At 43.4% G+C, this 16,605-nt stretch overlaps 1 protein-coding gene across 1 annotated transcript in view; it reads right to left on the reverse strand.

Annotated features, from left to right (window-relative positions):
* Positions 1–8,250: 8,250 nt before the first annotated feature.
* Positions 8,251–16,605, reverse strand: part of LOC138293695 (transmembrane protein 176B-like) — an 86,194-nt gene continuing 77,839 nt past the window's right edge. Inside the window, exon 7 of the mRNA XM_069233019.1 lies at positions 8,251–8,575. Within this exon, the coding sequence (XP_069089120.1) occupies positions 8,537–8,575 (39 nt within the window). The 3' untranslated portion in view covers positions 8,251–8,536. The remainder of the gene's footprint in view (positions 8,576–16,605) is intronic.

The raw sequence follows: 16,605 nt of genomic DNA on the forward strand, positions 1-16,605 counted from the left end.
ATTTTGGGGTATTCTTGGTCATGGCACTGATTTGGTCTCGGATGGATGGGAGTATGGGCTTGGCATTGCTGGTTCTTATTTATCATGTTTATTTAATCTTCTGTCTTGAAAAGTCAGAAGTACAACTCAATTTTATATTTCATTGGTATTAACCAAGGGTATTGGGTTTGTATGTCTTGTAGTACATGGAGGATTGGAACAGGGATGGTATTTGGAGGGAGGATGCTTTGAATAACCTCTCACTCATTCCTACATGTGATGCAGATCATGAGCTGCCTATTGTGTGTCTCTTTCGCTGCCATCTTTTGGGTTGTACAGATGAGCACCTTGAACTGGACAGGTAGCGGGTTCTGGACTGGGACCGTGGTGAGTAGTTGATCAAGGAGGCAGACTGTGTGGGAGGAGGGAAAGGGTAAGGGCAATTGGGGATTAAAGAGGTTGCATAAAATAGGAAAGTGGCTGGCTTCAAAGTGTTCCATGTGTTGTTAAGCCAGTAAAGACATTTTAAGGAGTTAAATACTTTAGTACTGTTTTCAGTCTTCCTTGGAGTTGCAACTCGTAGACCTCGATCCATGGAATACTTTTGACAAAATTCATCCTCACTTGTCATTCCCAATTCTGAAACAGCAAACATTTCTTTTTGAGTACTGATATGTAGGCTGCTTGGCTTGAAGAGAATCTATGGGAAGGAAACATCTGGAGTAGTAAATTCAATATCCTTGCTTTGCAAGTCAACTGAACATCCTTGATGGCTTTGTTGTTAGACTGATTAATTCCTTCGAACATAGATCATTCAGGTGGGATGAGTATGCTTTGCTTCACTTGACCACATATCGGATGAGGCTTTTGCAGCATTGAAGTTTAACTGGGGTGTATGCACCATCTGCCTGGAGAGCTACTGTTGGGGTTAACTATAGTACCTGGAGCAAGGTTTTTTGCAGTGGAGCTCCCAAACACTCTGCATAGCTGACCATACCATTGTACTGTAGGTGGTAATAGAGTCAATCATTGTTTTAGTTATGGATGGTATAGAGAGCAGAATTGATTCTCTGAAGAAGAGGGACAAATGAAGGATCCCATTTTCAATAGCTTCCATCTTCCTTGAAGGCTTCGCCAAAGTGTGGTTTGAGGAGGTAAACATTAACCTAAGTAGGTAAAGATTTGTACTCAATCTATTGTCTTATCTTACACATAGAAATTGCTTGGAGTTTGATTTCTTTGGGTGGGAGACCTGCACCATGATCTTACTTTTATCTTTTTTGATCAATATACTATTCTCCTTCAGTATATTTCTGCTTAATGAAACTATTGATGAAGGTGTTTGGGGAGCACACCAGGAGCACAACATCATGGCATAAAGTATGATTGAAACTCAGATGTTTTGTTTTTTTTGTGACAATTTTCAGAAGGTTAGAAGGTTAATATACATATTGAAAGGAAAGGAGAGCAGCAAGCAACCTTGTTTTACATCAGTTTTATAGGCAAGTAGGTGAGCTGGACATTCACTTCATACTTCATCTGCGCAGTTGTGTTGTTTGTAGTTTCCTAATAAGATTAGGTGTGGATTCAGGGATGTTTTTTCAAAAACTGTTTGCATATAGGCATTCTATAGTAATGTTTTCAATATTTTAACTCTAGAGGGTGAAGGCCTTATCGATGGTGCAGAGATCAGGTGTGAACCAGCCTTAACACTTGGCCAAGATGCCCTCATTTGCTTCCCATTCCTAGATGTTTTTCAGGATTTTGCTAGTAAAAGCCTGAAAGGTCTATATAAGTTTGAATCTGAAATCTTGCTCATCTTATACATTGGCACTTAAACACTTTTAAGCACGAGTCTGGGAAGGTGCAGGTTTCAATATCATGGGCAAAAGCTTCTGCAAGATTTTTACCTTCCAGGCTGAGAAGCATTAGAACAGCTTGTTAGCAAAGAGTTTGGCCCAAGGGCTTTTTCATTTTCCAGACTGGAGACTGCCTCCTCAATATGTTTTACTGTAAACCAGTTTTTCATTTCCATTTTGACCTGCTCTTGTGCATTGGAACTCCAGGTCACTGAGACTTCAATGTCCATGTCCACTTTTCTTTTATTATGAGAGTCAAACTAGGCTTTGTTCCTGAAAACATTTGTAAGGAACATACTCCCCTGACTTCAGAGGTTTTGGACTCAAGGAAAACCTTAAGGAGCTATATTCCAGAAAGCACTGTTATTCAGTTTCACCAGGTGGAGTTATTGGTGGAGTTATTTCCATTTCTTGTGGAAGAATTCAATTTGCATTGCTTTTTTGTTTTCTATGAGGATCTTATATTCTTTGAGTTTTCCTCACCAATCAGGGGCTTTCCTGCTCTAAACTCCCACAGCAGCTGTTTTTTAGGGTGCACTCATCATAGGACCAAATTATCACTGGGTCTGGACTATGATTTTGCTTACGCCTTTGTGGATGATTTCTCCTTGGTGCATTTGGTGAACAGTGGGCAATGTTTTCTCCTAGCTCCTGGAAAACGAGGAGCTCCACAGACATATTTGTTCCAGGAGCAGAAGTCCGATTTTCCACATCTTCATCTGGGCACCTTTGATGAAGGAATAAGATTTCCTTTAGATCAACCCGCTCCTTTAATGCCTCTTTGTTAGCATCTTCCCTGTTTTCCCTGTTTAGTTTAATGCTTGCTATGTTGTCTGGAGCATTCTCGGGACATACGTGCAATGCAGATTCTTCAAGCATCACAAGGCTTCTTTTCTTAGCAAGGTCAGGGGGTTGTGGATGCTTCAACTCACCAGCTGTGTCTTGGAACTGGTACTAGTTGTTTAAGGGAAGTAAGAAATTGTTGATGAGTGAAGACACACGACCTTTGCCAAATGGCGAAGTGTTCTGTTCCTTGTGGTCTAAAGAATGTGGGGCAGATATCATGTCAGTTCAAGGATATATGTTTTTGAGTGTCGCTCCTTTAAGACCTTTTTGGGGGAATTGATGGATCAAGACTGAAGCTCCAATACTCTGGTTTCTCTTCAAACCTAGTAAATCTTTTGCCTTTTACTAAAGATTGGGGCTCCAACAACTTGTCCGGCCTCCATAGAATCTTCATCGTCCTCTCCCAGATTTCCTAACTTTGGGCCTCATTTAGAACTCCATCACAACAGTGACTGGTATCCTGTCAGCTGAAATCTAAATCCCATTAAATGCTATGGAATTTAGATTTCGGCAGACGGGATATCTGTCTCCGTTGAGAAGGACTAACCCATCCGCCGAGTTTCAAATCAGGCCCTTAGCCTTGTTGCTCCTGGCCGTGATATCACTTTTTTTAGGTCCATTTTATTTGTGGATCTGATATGAGGTCCTGATTAGGATTGCGCTTTTACTCCTGATCTGGCCCCCTTCTCATCCGTCGGCTCACAGTGGAGTGCTGTGGCATTCTGCTTGACCATATTAGTATGAACCTCATTTGCTTCTTGCAGATGACTCGGGCAACTGGGACCTCTGATACCTTTATTTTCTGGAATAATTTCCAGAGGTTGGGCTTAACAAGCTGTCATATGTTTGTACTATAGCTGGATCTCTTTTTTCCACCCACTTGTATTCTCATTTACTCAGCTAGGCGCTGTTTCACTCTGGAGCATGACACTCTCATTGACCTCTGGGTGGGCGATGGGAAGTAGATCTGATATGATTTCTAGGTTGACACTATCAGGAGGTAGGGACGACCAGCGTGAGAAGGTTGCTCTTGCTATCGAAGAACAACTCTCTTATTGCACACAGGCAAGAGGTGCAAAGATGCCCCATCACAATAGAAGTCCCTGCTAAGTTAATTTTAAATTTTAAAGAACAGTTTTGAGTAGGGGAGGAAATGTTACACTATATACCACAAACAAAACTAACTAAGCACCTGGAAATGGAAAATCTCAGTCTTTGTTTCTGAATTGGTTGGGGGCAAGGGTAGGGTTGCAAACTGGCTTTTATTTTACTAAATTGGCAAATATTTATAAGTGAACGCTGGTTAATAACAGCAAAAAAAAAACAAGTGGGTATTATTCCCTTTAACATATAAACATTAAACATAAAATGCAGGAAGGAATCTCTTCAAAAGTATTTTAGAGTTATCTGAACTGTTTCAAATAGATTAGTAAGTACAATAGAGGCTCAACTGACATTTATAAGACAGGATACATAGGGTTTTAGACATGTATGTTTGGCCTATGTTCTATGGCTGTGCTTGCGTCTGCTACCTAAATGCACATTAAGATACAAGTGTGTTCTTGAACCCCTCCTAATTGATGGGTTTTGTAAATACTGACATTGTATATCCAGGGCATGCCTCGGTTCCTAGCACAAGTGCAACATAGTTTGGGGTGCAAGGCACTCTAGGTGAGTTTGGCCCTTTCTCCGACATGCAGTGTTGGTTTAGATGTTGGTAAGACCATGAAGAGACTTCATGACACATACTTTAAACTCCTTCCCAGTCCTTTCATCATTAGATGGGGGTAAAAATATCTCTTAACTGCTGACATGATTCCTTCAGGTCATTTACTAGCACGCTCGGCTGAAATCAGAAAGCTATGTCAACAGGCCTGTATTTGATATATTCCAAGATGCTAGCATCAAATTGAGTGCAATCCTAACATGATGTTTCCACCATGTTTGTTCTTCATAAATCTTCAATGGACTGATCCTCCTTTAATAAGACTTCTTTGTTTTTTCCGTCTCAAGATCATCCTGGCTGGAGCAATCACCATCAATCGCAAGAAGTGTGCAAACCCTTGTTGGTTAAGTGTTCCAGAGCACCCACCTTCCTGTACTCTGCCTTGGATTCATGGAGTGTCTTATGCCCAAAGCAGAGATTGTGCTCAGAGAATTCACAACTCAAATCAAAATCCACAGCATTCCTACGGCCATTTACTTAAGTTGCATGAAGTTTTAATTTGGTTTCTTTGTGGGTCTTCTCCACCTGCCCTCTGAACAAACATAACCTTCAACAGCTGCAACCTCAACAGTCCCATCATATTCCATCTACTGGTCAGTTCTGACTCTCCTTGACAGCACAATGGCCAGCTCTAACATACAATTCCTTCTTAACTCACCTTCTGACCCTCTAACTTATTCCTAATAGATACACCCACAACTGGCATGCAGCATAAAAGAAACAAACCACTGTGCCACATTGCCTTCTGTCCCCCCGCCCCCCAACACACCTCTAACTAAAAATCGCTTTCTCATCTCCATTGCTAATACCATCCGACCCCGATAGCCTATGCTTACTACACTGGCTAACCCACCTCTTTTTTTTTACTCAAAAAATAACCAGCCCAACTCACCTCCCTCTTTGCCCCCTACTAACCCATCTACATCTTTACTAAATCCCTCTAAGCAGGAAAATCTCTCTAAGCCCTCTACTTACCTCTCTTTTATCCCATGTATCTCCCAGATGCTAATAACACCCCACCGCTTCCCCCCACCATCACCACCACATACTAATGCTCCATTCCAACTTCCCCTGGCTATCCCCATCACCTGAGTAGATGTGCTTATCAGCGTGCCTTCAAGAAAGAACACCCAGAAAACATCTTCGACATAGTATCAGACTTCCATCTAGTCTTCAGAAGCAAATCATGGATTGTAAACGGCACTCCGTGTGTAATCCAAGGGGCAATCCTACACAGATATAAAATTCATACATACAACTACTAAGGATAGTTCAGAGGAGGTTCACTGTGATCTTCAAAGAATTATGGAAGATATGCTCCTGACAAATAGTGAATCTATGCATGGTCCACTATACACCTTCATGTATACCTCCTTGCTTGTCTACAGACCAACACTGAACAATGAAGTTTTCACAGGTGCCTTCCTTGATGTCATCCTGCGAATCTGACGGAAACATAGCAATTTCAGCATCTTGAGTGACCTCAACAATTGTTTCAAAATCCTTTCGAGCCACAGCCAAAAGCAATTATTACTACCATGTAAGCTCTCCATTTTGCTCAGCTCGTCATGGCTGCTGCATGCAGTCAGCCACAGGATACAGTCTTGGCCAGGTGTGAACTGACCATGTTCACAGGGAAGGAACCACCATGCTCAACTCTCATGTCATCCTCCTAAAGACACTAAAACAAACTGGACCATGCAAAACATGTCTCTAAGCTCTTTCTTAAAAGATGTCAACCAGCTGCAAATTTAGTTTTCCAAAAGCCTTCCACAAATTAACATCTCTCAAAACATCCACATATCTTAATTGACGACATAAGGTATCATAAGTCAATGAAGAAATAACAATTAATTTCCAAATGGCTGCAATTCAACACAAACGAAAGAAAGTCAGATGCATAATCGACAGAGTTTACCTCTACACACTAAACAAAAGCTAAAATCCTGCAAAGAAAGCAAAAAGACTACAGCACTCAAACTGGATCTCAATACTAGGTTCCCTACAAGGGAAAACCTCCAGATCCTCACAGAATTCACCACTGCAATACTCACTGGTCTCAAGACTTTTGCAACTTCATCTAACCAACAAGACAGAGGCTAACAGCCGCCCCATTCACATCACTGGCTTTCGGTATCAAGGCTGGTTTACCTCGAGTCAATCTTTGCTCCACTCCTCTTCAATATCCACTGCAGCCCAGAACCAGGTGTCATCAAAGGTTTTAACCAGATGGGCCACAACTACCATCCTTATTCTCAGACCATCTTAAAACTGGAAAACTGAAGGGACTTTGACCGATCAGACCAGACCACTGAATTCCAGCCATTGAAAACTGGAAGCAGAATAATTACCTTAATCTCATCCAAAAGAGAAATCCTGACATGTGGGGACAGTAAGAACCTTTGGGGAAGATTTATGAAAAGTGGCGCTGTACCTAGTGCAGCGCCACTTTTCTTTTCTTGCGTCCCTTAGCGCCCCCCTAATGCCACCATGGTAGCGCCATATTTAAAATACAGCACACCATGTCAGTAGTTAGGGTGACTAGCGTCATAATTATTTGCGCTAGTCCAGCGCTTTGCAGGATAAGCAGGTATTAAAAAATGCTGATAAAAATGTTGCAAAGGAATCTCATGGATCCTTTGTGGCAATTTTATGGATCCCCTAGTGCCGGAACGCCCCCCATTGCATACATTATGCCTGGCGCAGGCATAATGTGGCGCGAGGGGTTACAAAGTGGCGCAATGCAAGCACTGCGCCTCTTTGTAAATATGACATAGCGTTCTTCCAACGTCACATTAGCGTAAAAAAAACCTACGCTAATTTGGCATTGGAACAGTGCAAGGCCAGCATAAGTCTGGCCCTTAATCTCTTGTCAATCTTGCCACAGGAACAAGGAGTAAGACCTACATATTCAGAAGGGAGGAAGGGTCCTGCAGGTCAGTTTCCTTGAGCTGCATCCCTCCCACCCTATCATCCTCTGGACTAACGCTCATAATCCATGCCACGACAAGTAGTTTAACACCAATCTTGTTGGTAGATCTATACCATAGTTAGGCCCTGATTTAGAGTTTAGCGGATGAGCAAAGAAGATTGCTGCAGGCTAAGTGGAACTGGGGGTCCGCTCCTGTCGCCAGGCTGTAATAGTGTTATTGGATCATAGGAACACAATGCAAAATGTTTCAGCGGTCAAATTTATCAAGGTCGCCGTGGCCAAATTTCTTTGGGGCACTGCGAGCGCGAGCTAACGCGCTCTTGCCCCGTTCAGGTCAGGCCATTTTGCGCATTATCAGAACATTCACCTTGGCCGCTTGCCGTGCGCCTTATGGTTGTCAGTGAATTAGGGCACGCTTGCACTTTAAGGGTAGGGGGCCTAGTATGTAATTGATGTTCTGTTGAAGTACCCCCTGCTCATTGGTAACCATTGGGATGCATTGTTAAAGATTTTGTGGTCATGCTTTTTTATTGCCATTAATACTGATAATTTTTTATTGTGTATTATAATACTGTATAATTTGTACACAAGGGAGGTGTATTTGGAGGGGAGACGTGGTGCACCAAGGAAAAATCTCTAACATTAAATTAAATCAGACCAAATTATTGACAACGGTGCACTTCTATGGGGAATACACCTTAACCCCAAATGTTGACTGTGTAAAACAGTCAATATACCTATGTATATGCTGAGGCACCCGTTGACCTGGAGTATAATCCCTAAAATAGGGACTCTTATTTCTATTTTTTGGATGTATTGCTATAAGTGTACATAGAACAACAACTATAATTATTCAGTAACTAATTGATAGACACTTCATAAAAAATATAACAAACCTTGAATTCCTATTATTTTATATTTCTAATTTTTAATATTCAATCAAACAATCAAGATTCCACCTAAATGTTAGTTAGTTTTTTCAAAAGTCCAAAATCACCAGTCCATTTCCTTCCAAGTAAACTGGATAAACTAAAAATGTTCCATTGATTTCCAAGTTCCATTTGATTCAAACACACGTGTTCCTCTAATCCTTTTCATCACCTCTAGTTCGAGTAGAATATCCAAAGTAAATCAAAATGTCCAAATTCCTTACAAGGACCTCACAGCCAACATGTGTTTCGTCACTTGACTTCCTCAGGGCTGGAATATAGTCGCTTCTCTTAATACATTTTTCTGGAACCCAAGAGTCATCATAAAGACATAGAAATATATTTAATTTAATTGTATTGAGTTCATTAACATATACGTATAACATTAGTGCCATCGTGAAAGCCAATATCAAGAAAAATTGTGGATGAATTAGTATTAAATAATGCAAAAGTGATCCAAGAGAATTCATGTATTAGTTCGTGTAAACACCTAAAAGGGGACTCCCCTTATCATGCACTCAAAGTCACGGTGTCGTGAAGTAGAGAATAATAGAGATATTTATACATGAAACATGAAGTTTCAAGAGTTCTTTGGCAGCGTGCACAAAACACAAGTGATACATCAACTCTCGTTTCCTACTGCATGACCATCCATAATTTATTGTATTGCTGGATTCCACCTCCTAAGAGCAAGGGGAGGCATTGAAGCTGAGTATACCCACAGGTCCTACAGTAATACATATAGCTGATGGCACATTTATTGATAGAATACAACATCATGATGCAGTAATCTGCTTCCGCTCCAATCACACAATTATTGTGTCTTTGTCTTTTACCATGTACATGCTCTTCTGCATTTTGACTAGGTTTGCACTGTACAAATTCCACGCATGTCGGCATACATCCCTAAAATATTAAATCCTTAGACATACCTGATTAAATCAATGGGGCATATTTATGAATTTGTGGTGCATCACAGCAAGTCACCTTGCTGCGCTGTGCCACAGTAAAAGGGCAAGAATGTGCCGTATTTATCCCAATACAGCTCGTTCCTGTCCTTCCCCCAGTGCTGGCGCACAATGGGCTGCTCAGCGCCAACGCAGACACCCATGCACTGTGGTGCAAGGGTGCCTCTGTCCCATGTAGGATTGTTTTTGTGCCGGAAGGAGCACCTTCCTGCACAAAAACAATCCCCTAAGGCGTTTTCCACTTTCTGCTGAAAGAGGTAAAAACAAGGAGAAATAAAGATATTTCTTCTCGTTGCACCTCACCTGGGGAGGTGTAGGTTTTAGGCCCATTCCCAGGTCAAGAACTTCTGGTAAATCTGGGAATGCACCAAAATCCATGGATGTTGCGCGGGAACACCCACACAATGGAACGCCTCCCTGGTGCAGAGTAAGGCAACGCAGCGATTTGTGCTAGGTTGCTTTACTTGAGATTTGTGAAGCTACTTAGGGCCACGCAAGTTGGCCTTGCATGGCTTCATAAATCTAATTTTTGAGTTGCATCGAGCATGCACCACTTTGCGTGGTGCAAGTGGAACGCTACTAGGGTCATATACATGGATCCAAAGATCCAAATCTAAAAAATATAGTGTAATGTAAATGTCTGACTGAGGTACATTTCTATCATGAGACCTGTAGATACATTCTTCAAAGTGTGACAGAAGGCAAAGTCAATTATAAAAGAGGCATCACTCTCAGAAAGATAGACAAAGCGACAGTGCAAGAAACGGGCCCGCCAGAAAGCAAACACCAAATGGAGTACACACAAATAAAGTGAAAAATACAAGAAACATTTAGAGCAAGCTCTTTAAACCAGCAACTGATGGATGATTGACAATTCTAAGGAAAACTGCAACCCATCCTTGAGAGACCACTGATGGCTGCAGAGAATACTAGTTTGTTCAGAAAATAGTTTATTGCATTCATAAACTAACAGGTAAATCTGATGAATGTGGGCTCTGATGTAGAGAATTAGAGACAGTTCCACCCCTGGTTTCTGAATAACCCTAGTTTCTGAAGGTCAAGTGTTTATGGCAGAAGATTATTATACAAGAGGGCAACACACTGTAGTGTCATACTGACTCTGGGATTATGGGAAAACAAGAGGAAACAAGTTCAAATAACATGTTACATTCCAGCCATTTAAATGCTTGTTGCAAAACAAAGAAGCATTTGCAATGCAACGGGTCTCGCGTTTGCTCGTGTTAGAGCTAATCGCGTTGTAAACTCCTAACCGGACTTTTCTTGCCACATAAACCATGTACGTAACTGGAAAAAGTGCAATTAACTGTGAATCAGGGACGATATTATGCAAAGCATTTGACTTCTGCCAAGCGAGATCGCGCTGTGAAAATAGAGAAAAAGTAGTCCACAAACCAGACGGAAAACAGTGAGCCTCGTATGTTTTCTGTACTTGGTCGCTGCGCTCGAGGAGGGCTAGCCACCGGAAAAGGCATGACGTATGCTTGCCGTCCACTAATGAAATCAAGGAGATTCTAACAGGCAAGCCCACGAACCAATGAAAGACACTGACGTGATGTGGACGGGGCTCCGAGCCCTCTTTAATTCCTAAAGTCTCTTGCTAGCGAAACGCATGCGCTAGAGCATGGGACGCAGGCTCGACCCTAAAAAGGCAGACGTGAAAGAAACTCCCTAATGTAGCTGTGATTACAGAGGTGTGAGCTTGAAGTGACTACCCTGTCCTGTGCTCAGAAACCTACAGACAATGAAATGACTGCTGTTGACGTCTGATATGAATAAAATGCAGGAGACATGGGTGCAATGGGATGAATGCAGAAAAGCTTGCAGGAAAACTTGGATGGTGTGACGATAAATTTCAGAGCCTTCAGATAAAAAACTATATTTAGCACAGAGCAAACATCAATACTGTTCGCCCACTGTTTGTATCAGGAAACAGTTTTAAAAAACACCTTTTCAGGTAGTTTCTGGTATGAACAGGTTCTTCACCTCTAGTAGCAGCTACCCCTTACCTGTTCATTTAAAGGTGCAGAGCCATTCGCCTCAGCTGTCTTGTCACACGCACCCACAATTTATGGGCCTGCCCCCCAACTCTCAGGTCTGTCTGAGACGCCCCCAGGACCACAGCCAGGAGCAGTGGTTTTGAGGCCTTGACCCCTAAAAATCACAACATCAAGAGAAGGTTCAGGCAATAGGAGCCTCTGTATCGCTTTAAAATTGATTCCTTTTCAAAGCTGACCATGTATTTTCATTTCTAGGTTTGGTTATAGTCAGGGCCACTGGAGTTATGCGGCTGGGGAGGACCAAATTATGCAGCAGAGTCGTCTAAATTATGCAGCATAATAGGACACATTTTGGGATAGTGTTGCTTCATTATTTGGGGTATTTTACACATGGGAACTCTGTCTGGGCAAAGGGTTTTCCTGATCAATACCTCTTAACAACCACATACGTAATAGCTGGAAGGTGACCAGTCGCCCTTTAGGAAGGGCTTCCACTTGTCCACACATTTTTTAATACATTTTGATCCGATTGAGCTAGAAACACATTTTTGTTGAGAAAATCTGCATACTATGCAGCAGGTGGTGAACTGCGGAGCAGATTTAAGAAAAGTGGAGCTGCAACTAGTGCAGCGCCACTTTCCTTGCACCCCGTAGCGCCTCCCTACCGCCACCATGTGTGCTGTAAAATACGGCGCACCATGGCGCAGGGTATGGAGCAATAGCGTCATTTATTGTCAAAATGTTGGCACTACTCCTGCAGAGTACACAGGAGCCCATTGTATTCAATGGAAGCCCCTTTTAATGCCTTCTCGAGCCGGCGTTAAAAGTGCCCAAAATAATGGCGCAAGGAAATCTCTTAGATTTCCTTGCGCCATTTTTTCATCCCCCCTAACCTGGGAATGCCCCCCCTTGCATACATTATGCCTAGCGCAGGCATAATGTGGCGAAAGTGGTTACAAATTTCTGCAATGTATGCATTGCGCCTCTTTGTTAATATGGCGCAGGGAAAAGGCCACCTTAACGCCGCTTTTGCATCAAAATAAATGTCAGAAATGTGGCATTAGGTGGCGCTAGGGGCTTATAATTATGCCCCTGAGTGGCAAATGTTGTGGCCGCAGATTTGCATAATTCTAGTGGCCCTGGTTACAGTATGTACGTCCCCAAGACTTTCTGGTAAAAAAAGTGTGATGAGATAGTTTGAAAAGGTGGTTTAATTTATCTGCATCAGGCACAGGACAGTAAAGTATTGACTGTAAAATAATTGTTTCTTGAAGAGCTACAACTGTTTCCAGCTGACCCTGTTTGAAATGAAGCATTGCAGAAGTATTTACCAGACCACAATACTGCATAAAAAAGCCTTCTTTTCGGAAATGTTTCTAATGACATAACGTCTTGCTTTCTTCTCTCCACGATAAAGTGTTATTGAAAGCTATGGACTCCCTCAGCAAAGGCAGGCTCTGGTTTTTAGGTCTCGCCTACCAGACAGCATTAGTTGTCTGGTTGCAAAGACCTATTGTGAACTTACAGTGGGCTTGGAGCCTGCTCATTGGTTACTAGTGGGTGCTTTTGTTTTGGCTCTCATTTGCATTCTTGTTCGATGGCTTGCCTGCCTCTTCTTGTGTTTGTCCCTCCACTGGACATAGACTCCTTACAATCCTTTTGATAGGCTCACTTACAGAATTCCACTTTCAGGAAACTACTTTTTAGGGTCAAGTGCGCAAGCGCTCTGGCCTGTTGTGATCTCTCTGTGGGCTTTTCACCACACCCACTTCTGCTATTCATTCTTTGTTGTGCATGTTTTAAATGCTTCATTTTTATTGGTGCATTTTGTGAAATGTCCCTCCTTTGTGTGCTGAGTTCCCTCCAGGTGATTTCACTAAGTGAACATTTTTGTTGGCCATCACACTACGTCAGATTTCCTCCTGTTACAGTGTGTGATGACCCCTCCTCTGGTTTCGGTTTGTCTTTCATCCCAGCCACAAAGCTTTCTAGACATTCACGCAGAGAGCCAATAACTCAACAAGGCTCTAGCAGGCCTCAGGGTTTTACAGTCCACCGAGCAGCAGCAGTTTGCCAAGACACTCCATTCGGCCTTTCCATCAGTAGTTTGTGGGTCCCCAATGAAAGACAGGCCCGTCCTACGCCTGTACTTCCTTTGTTTCTAAAGCACTATATTCAGAGGGTAGATATTTCTTATCCTGTGTAATACGTTTATTGTAAATCTGGGGCCGAATTATCAAAATGTGTTTGATGTGAGCGGTACCGAGTGGTTTGCTAGAAATATAACTTAAAGTAGTGAATAGGAAGCCGTCTTTACCCCTATGTGGCCTACTGAGTGCAGACATTGCCATTACAAAAGTTTTAAAAGAGCACCGACCCGGCAGATATCAAGCTGAAGGCATTATCTTGGTGCGGTCAGTTCTAGCAAAGAATTTGAGGTGGGACTTGCGTATGTCAACTGTTTTACTTTTCATTTTCAATTTATGTGGAATGAAAAGTCCAGTTAGGAATTTACAACGCTAATAGCTCTAACTCGAGACAACATGAGACTCATTGCATTGCAAATGCTTGTTTCTTTTTGGTTACGCACTTCATAAGAGTGCATGTATTTTCCAGCTGTCTGTGTGCTACACCCACATCCACACACTTCGCGTTGCTCTCGCTCTCTGTACACATCACAGCACTCTCCCACAATCCTTATATTACTCTCTCCATCGTGCGCTGCTTTTCCCCTACATTTTCCCTACTCCTGGCTTTATTTTCCCCCCCAACCACTCCTGCAGTACTCTTTATAGGAAAACAATTTATTTGTGGGCATGGGGAGAGGCGAGCAGCTTAAAAACACCGCTTTCGGGCTCCTTCAATCGGATTTTTTTATTTTATTTACCGATCCATTTCATGAATTGTCGCCTACATCGTTTCATAGGCATGCGCGTACGTCATACCGCATTCACATGTCTAGTAAATGTCTAACTGCTACTGACAGATTTATTTTTCGCTTTTTTTCTATTTTTTTTTTTTACTTTTAACCATGCTGCATATCATCTTTTGCTGAAGCTGTTTAGCATTGCAAGAGCCATTGACAAAGCCAATAGGTCCCAAAGGAGAGACCTGTTGGCTTTGACAATGTTTGTTCTTTAAAGCGAGCTCTCTATCTCCTTGGTGCAGTGAACTTACTCCCTGATAGCAATGTGGGGTGGTTGATACATTGCAATCTGCTTTGCGTGCTAGGCTCGACTTGCTATCTTTATGGTCTGTCTGTGGTGTCTCTCCCAGAGGCGCCCCTTCTCTCTATGCGATTTTTCTGTCCGTGCTCCTCCTAACTCCCTTTGCATTTTCTGTGTCTCTGAGTTTTGAACTATCTTTTCTCGTTCTCCTATCGCATTTAGGGCCTCACTCACGAGGCCCTGGCGGCACACTGCGCCACCGGAGCATTATTTTTTTTACGCTCCGGTGGCGCAGTATGCTGGCCCTTATTTACAAGGCCCGCAAAGCCATCTTGCGTGGCTTTTCATGGTCTTGTAAATATGGACCCCTTTTACGCATAACTCTGCAGGAAAAGGGAGTTTCATGCGTGTTTCTGTGGGTGTTCTCACAGCAGCACCCACGGAGCTCAACGGAATCTGACGCAATCCCAGATTTATAAGCCTGGGAATGTATCAGATTGCTACGCCACCTCAGTGGTGCATTCTACAGCACGCATAGAAACAGGAAAACGCCATTAATGATTCTTTACATTAACAATCATCCCTGCAACGCAGGCATCCTTGCACCATGGTGCAAGGGTGCACCAGCGCAGGGGACAAGGACAGGAATGCGCCGTATCTCATAGATACAGAGCATTCCTGCCCTTTTGTTTTGACGCAGGGCGGCACAGAAAAAAGGCTTGCGGCGCTGCCCTGCTCTGAAACCTAGTAAATGAGGCACTTGGAGGCATATTTACTAGAAGTGTTGCAACACGAGCACTGCACCAAAGGGCTTCGCCGCGCTGCGTCACTTCTAAAACGTAGGGATGCGCTGCATTAAAAAAAATACGGTGAATCCCTGTTTCTCCCTGCAGCTGCGCTAAATTAGCTGCCGAGCGCAAACGCAGACACCTTTGCGCCATGCTGCAAGGATGGCTGCGCTGTGGGGGAGATTGTGTGCAGGAAGGGATACCTTCCTGCACACATGTAAGAGCAAAAAATAAGGAGAAATGAAATCATTTCTCCTCGTTGCGCCATGCAAATGCCACCCCTGGGGTGGCGTTAGATTTTGGTGCTGCCTCAGATTTACGAAAACTCGTAAATCTGGGTCAGCGCCAAAATGCAATGGGTGTTGCTGTGGAATGCCCACTGCAACACTCATTGCATGCCCTTCCACGCAAAGTGCTGCATGTGAAGGGGGCTAGATTAGCAAGGTGGCGTTAAGTCACAAAAAGTGGCTAAACACCGCTGTGACGGGCCGGCGCTGTTCGGCCGGTCCGTGAATGCGTCCTGTACTGTCGCTGCCTGCTCTACCCCGGAACTTGTCGACGGAGCAGCCATTCCCCGTGGACTTCCGGTGTCAGAGGGTCCACCGCAATGGAAACGCACGCCAGAGAAGGAAGAAAAGGGGAAGTGGACAGACGGCAAGGGGGAGGAGAAAAGTGGAAGCAGCGAGATGGCGGCGAAATCAAGACACGGACAGAAGTGGGAACTCAAAGGGAAGAGCCTGGGGCTATCGGCAACACCGGCCGCGGCACAGGAGTCGCAGAGCGAAACTACCAGCCATGCTTCAGAAGAAGCGTGGCATACTCAGGTTCCTCCTGGGAGCCCTGTAAGAAAGAGGAAACAAAGGAGACGTGAAATCCAGAGGAAGACAGACAAAGAGTGAACAATCCTACATCAATACTGTATATGTCACGCCAGAATTAACAGACTTAACAGAATATATAAAACTCACCTGACCTCATATCCCACTGCCTTCGTGTCGTCACTGACATACCGGTCACAGCCGCCTTGTAAATATGGAGCAGGGCACAGCACCACTGGAGCGTCACTAAAAGTGAGGCTCCGGTGACGCTAGTGGCTTGTAAATATGTCCTGTGGTTTCTTCTTGTGCTCCTCCTGTCTCTGCGCCCTTTATGTTTTTACTTCATCGCCATCTGCAAGCCTCCAGCGTCTCGCTGCCCCTTTTGTCTCTCAGTGCATCTACTCACATTCTAAATCATTTAATTAATTCTGTGGCTCCTTTTCCCTCTCTGTCTCTTTAAGATTTTTATGCCTTTGGAATTTTTGTGTCCCCTCTGTATCTCTGTCTCTCAATGCACATTATGGCCCTCATTACAGCCCTGGTGGTCGGTAATACGGTCAACAGGCCGGCAGTAA

The sequence above is a fragment of the Pleurodeles waltl genome, chromosome 4_2, assembly GCF_031143425.1.
Source record: "Pleurodeles waltl isolate 20211129_DDA chromosome 4_2, aPleWal1.hap1.20221129, whole genome shotgun sequence".
Lineage (NCBI taxonomy): Eukaryota > Metazoa > Chordata > Amphibia > Caudata > Salamandridae > Pleurodeles > Pleurodeles waltl.